General features: G+C 34.5%; 1 protein-coding gene across 2 annotated transcripts in view; it reads right to left on the reverse strand.

The window, feature by feature from the left end:
- Positions 1-24: 24 nt before the first annotated feature.
- The window catches only part of PAPD4 (PAP associated domain containing 4), a 38,435-nt gene continuing 33,572 nt past the window's right edge, over positions 25-4,887 (reverse strand). For both annotated transcript variants that reach the window (XM_010185992.1, XM_010185991.1), the window contains exons 13-14: positions 1,708-1,787; positions 25-99 (exon numbers count right to left, since the gene is read on the reverse strand). In XM_010185992.1, coding sequence (XP_010184294.1) covers positions 25-99; positions 1,708-1,787 — 155 coding nt within the window. The remainder of the gene's footprint in view (positions 100-1,707; positions 1,788-4,887) is intronic.

The raw sequence follows: 4,887 nt of genomic DNA on the forward strand, positions 1-4,887 counted from the left end.
AATAAGAAACAACAAAAAACTTGCTTATCTTTTCTGAATTATTCTTCTAAGAGGAAGCATACAGTTCAGGTCTTTCCTGTCTTGCAATACCTGCCAAGACTAGGAGAAAAAATACAAGGTTTTAAAAGGCTACATAAACTTTACTTAAATACCATTGCAAGCAGTAAGCCTCACAGATCCACAAAAATAAGGTTGATATTTTTCCCCTTCTTGAAAAGATATGTTTTGGGGGGGTTTTATTTGTTTGTTTGGGTTTTGGGGGTGGTAGTTTTGTTTGTTGTTTTTGTTTTTAAGAAAAAATTCAGAAGTTAGACAAAATGAACCACTGAGGAAGGTACATATTTTCAAGAAGACAGTGGATTTGTGGAGACAGATACAGACATTATTCAAGCATCACATTGATATTCTTACTGCAAAATAATTGTCACAAATTCACAGATGTCAAAGTTCCTGATACAAGATATTATATTTCCAGAACTTAATTGTGTCTTTAAAATAGGTTACTTCAATTTTATTCTGTATTCTGTTGTGAATTCCAGGACACATCTGTAAGGTCACGAACCTGCAAGTAACTGCATTGATCCTCCTCTCTTTACCAGAATTCATTTAAACCACAATGTGTCATGAAAGCCACAGGAAGAATAATCTCTCAAAGGCAATGAGACAAACAGACTCCTTGGGCTTCTTAAAAAAAAAAAAGTTTTAAAAGTGCAAGATACTAATAAGCACTTACCTTAAGCAACTGTCATTCTTTATGGTTCCTCATAAAGAGGAAATTTTTCAGTACCATAGCACTCTAGTATACAGGCTTCCAGACAGCTAGGATCAAACAACTTTTATATTTTTCAGAAAATCACACAGGTTTGAATCCAATTTTTAAATTAAAAACTCTGAAGACAGAAATTCACTCTGATTTCACAGTACAGTGAGAAAGTTGAAACAAGTAGTCTGTAAGCCACTGCTTTAGCAGATGCCCAAAATCCAAGATTTTACCTAAAAGTACGTCAACAGTTCTGTGCTTTGTATACTAACATGGTTAAATACTCAGAGACCTCAGAAAACTAGAATTTGAGCTGCAATTTCAGATGTAATGTCTATGATAGGAGACAAGCACAGAAGAGAGCTGGCAGAAAGGAGTTTTAGGAAAAGGATGTTTAACCAAGGCCTAAGTCTTTGCTTGCTTCAAAGTGCCCCTATCTCCTCCATTGACTGAACAGTGAAAGCTTCACTTTGAAATATCCATGTTCTAAAATTATGAGTGCGGTCTCTAAAAGAAAGTACCAATTTAAATTCCATTTTCAGAAACCAGCAGAAAAACATTTCTGGCAATATTTATAAAGAAGGGATAGTAAACAAGTATAAAACATTGTTTATTATGAGGCAAATTCATGTAGGACAAAATAATGAACGAAGATAAAGTTGTAGTTCTAAAGCTATTAACTATTATTAGCGTTTTACACACAAAAGAAAACCTAAGACAAAGGGTTTACTATTTCAAGTACTTTTCTCAACCTAAGACTGATGCTTAATGTCAGACATTAATAAATACTCTGACTAAATAATTTTTCACACTTTTTAAAAATTATACAAAGCATTAAAATACTGATAACACAAACATCAGAAACAGGCAGATTATCTAACTAGCATTTGTATAACTATCATGAAAGCCAGTGTGATCAGAAAAAATAAATTCTATGTACTTCTTACCTTCACAAATTCAGCTTTGATAATATCGAACTTCAGTTTTTCATGTACAGCTCTAGCAGTGTTTGTCCTATCAAAGGGCTCTGCAAGATCAAAGACAAACATTAGAAGTGTTAAAAAAACCCTAGAGTGAGGCTATCTTCACTGACCAAGCAATCAGACAAAACCCAGAAGAGTTAACATACCATTGCTTCCCAACAGTGTTCTGAGTGGTTGATTCCACTTTACTTCTCAGTCTTTATTTCTACATGACATTCATCCAAAAGAAAGTTCCAAACCCTGAATGCTCTAATGATATGTAATCCATAATAAAGCCAAGTTATTATATCTATTGAAGCACACTATGATTGTGCTGAATTGATGCATCAGTAATTATTTGTTACTGCTTAATAGTGTGATGACATAAGAATATGATTTTTGCATATTAAAATTTGTTTTGAAATTTACTACACATATGCCTCTTGTAAGTATTCACTTTGGATTCATCTCATTCAACTCCTTCCCAGTGAAAAAGTACAGTAGAATATTTACTACAGCTTTTTACATAAAGGTGTATCAACTGCTGTAAAAATATATTTTATCAGTTCATACCCATTCTACAACATCAATTCACAAATTAACAATTTGGAGCTTCCACCTTCTAACAGACTACTAGTTTATGTGATATTTTTCCCTCCCTTTTTTCTCCTAACAATCAATACTTTGGAACTTGTTTTTTAATAATGGAAGGATTTAAAAAGTACTCCTTGCTACTGATAGGGTTGCCAAAATTAAAGCAATATATACTATAAAGTTATGATGCAGATACTATACATTACAATGCACTACAAAACAGATTTTATAGCCTTTTTTTGCCTTACTAGAGCACTGCTTAAGTAATATGATATTTTTCACACTGTCAGAATGTATGTAAGTCCTTATGTGCCACAGAACTACAGAAGTATTTGCTAGAACAGGTAGCTTTTTTGTTTACTTGATTATTAATTGCTTTTATTCACATAGGGACATGTACAAAAAAGAATTAAACAGACATCAGGAGGGCTTATGATATTATGGAGACTGGGACTTCAAATTTGGAACATGCTCCATGGCACTGGGTTTTTATTTCTGCAAGCTATTTAAATTCACAAAGAAACTGTTTCCTGCAATAAATGTTGTATTTGGCAGGTTTCTAAAAGGTTTCACTTCAAATCACCTATAAAGTTTTCAGTGGACATTTACAGGCAGATTTATTTCACTTTAGAATTCATCATACATTTAGATCAGAACAAAAAGCTGGCTATCAAATAAGAAAGGTACATAGTCCTCTAAAGTCAGTCACATACTTTGACACAGTGACCCACTGTCACCAAGAATTCCAAGTCCCTTATCATATGACACAGTACATTTCTTTTGTGTGTCTTGAATGTGATGTTAACTGTTCCTTTAATGCTAGGACCTTTATGTACTTTATGTTGAGTCAAGAGATATGTATTTTTTAAAGCAAAGAGAGCAAAGCTGTACAATCTTCAGAAACTGCCAGGGAGAAAAAAAGTACTCTAGTCACAAAAGCTGACTCACATCTTCCCTTTATTCTTTCTGCACATGTACTGACTGTCAAAAGACAAACTCACTCCCTGGAGCACGCAGCAAGAATAAATTTTGCAATCAGTTACTATTTACACCACTACATTTTCTGACCATCAAGACAGTAAGAGTTCATTTTAAGTTATTTTGTTCACACACAGAGATAAGAATTTGAAGAGAAAAAATGTAACGCAACTTCAACACTGATGCTTGAGGGAAAGGCTAATGGGGATCAACTTTCCAAATGAAAACGCAAGAAATCATAAACCTTCAGAACTGCTGCAAACCAAGCCCGGAGGAATTATTTTAGAATTATTTTTAACATGGGGATCTGAAAGATTTAAAAGTACAAGCATGAATCAGATGCAGCTTAGACAGCTTCTGATCCAGCTTCCCTAAATGACTATCAACTGATTAGTCTCACAAAACTGCCACATTCCTAGCTTTTTCAAACTGTCTTTCTTGACAGGAGAGTGTCTATAATTTCATATAGACAAGATTTAAACTGAAACCAGGATAGTTACTACCAATTCAGAGCTTGACGACAAGTGTTCACAAACACTAGCTAAAAGCAGTGTTTTCTGTATACCCATAATGGCAACAACCTGCCAGACTGACTGAAAAGAGCGTCTCTACTATATTTGTTACTCTAACAGCAGAAATTGAAGTGAGAATCAGTTTTAAGGCCAATAAAGATAAAAACAGAACACATTTTTTTCTTTGAGGTCCTAAATACAGTGCTACATCCATAATTATGGTAACTTGCAGGCACAGACTTGTATAAACTATCAAACATTTAAAATATTTTAAAATATATGCAATAGTACCAATTATTGAAATGTCAGTCTGCTAACTGGAAAATCTGACAAAGAATTGGAACCCAGAATACGCTGACATTTTTAGGTAGCTTTTAAAAGTTTCTTCTCAAAATACACAGAAGTTTATCTACATACTTTAACTAGTTCAGCTTAAAGTAGGCTTCATGTTTATAACTACTGTTGAGTTGAAATAGGAATTTTAAATTTTTCCTTCCAATTTAGAAGTGAAAACTTGGTATGTGAGGCTAAAACCTGCTCTTAATAAAGTCTTGAAGCATGCTGTAACAGGAAGGAATCAGATGTGCCTCCTATAGATAGTTTTGCTTTAATAGTCCAAATGCAAAATGTGCTGTATGTGATCAAGTCCATTTAATACAAATTTTAATGTGCCTATTTTGTATGCCAATACGCTATTTTTCAGTTCAACAGAAAGCAAACCTAACTATTCAGGCACTTTGTAATGTCATGAAAAAATTGAAAGCTTGAAACACACAGCTCTCCCACAACACAGCAGATCAGCATCGTGTGACAGCAGCAGGCACAGCTGCCCAGCATTCCCCCCTCCCACCTTCAGACCAGAGCCTTGGTGCCTGTACTAGGCTATCTCAAATGATTTCAGCTGTGCAGATACAGATTTCTCAACTCTGAGACTGCAGATTCTCACTTCCCTTTCTTACCTCTTTGCATTAACTGTTTCCAGTTATGCAGTACCTCTCTGTCCCCTCTGTCCTCTCACTGCTTCTCTTTTCATTCTCCTAACATCTCAGTCCTTCTCTTGGTCTATTGTCTTCTCTTTCCC

The sequence above is a fragment of the Mesitornis unicolor genome, unplaced genomic scaffold (genome assembly GCF_000695765.1).
Source record: "Mesitornis unicolor isolate BGI_N332 unplaced genomic scaffold, ASM69576v1 scaffold17976, whole genome shotgun sequence".
In the NCBI taxonomy this organism is placed as follows: domain Eukaryota; kingdom Metazoa; phylum Chordata; class Aves; order Mesitornithiformes; family Mesitornithidae; genus Mesitornis; species Mesitornis unicolor.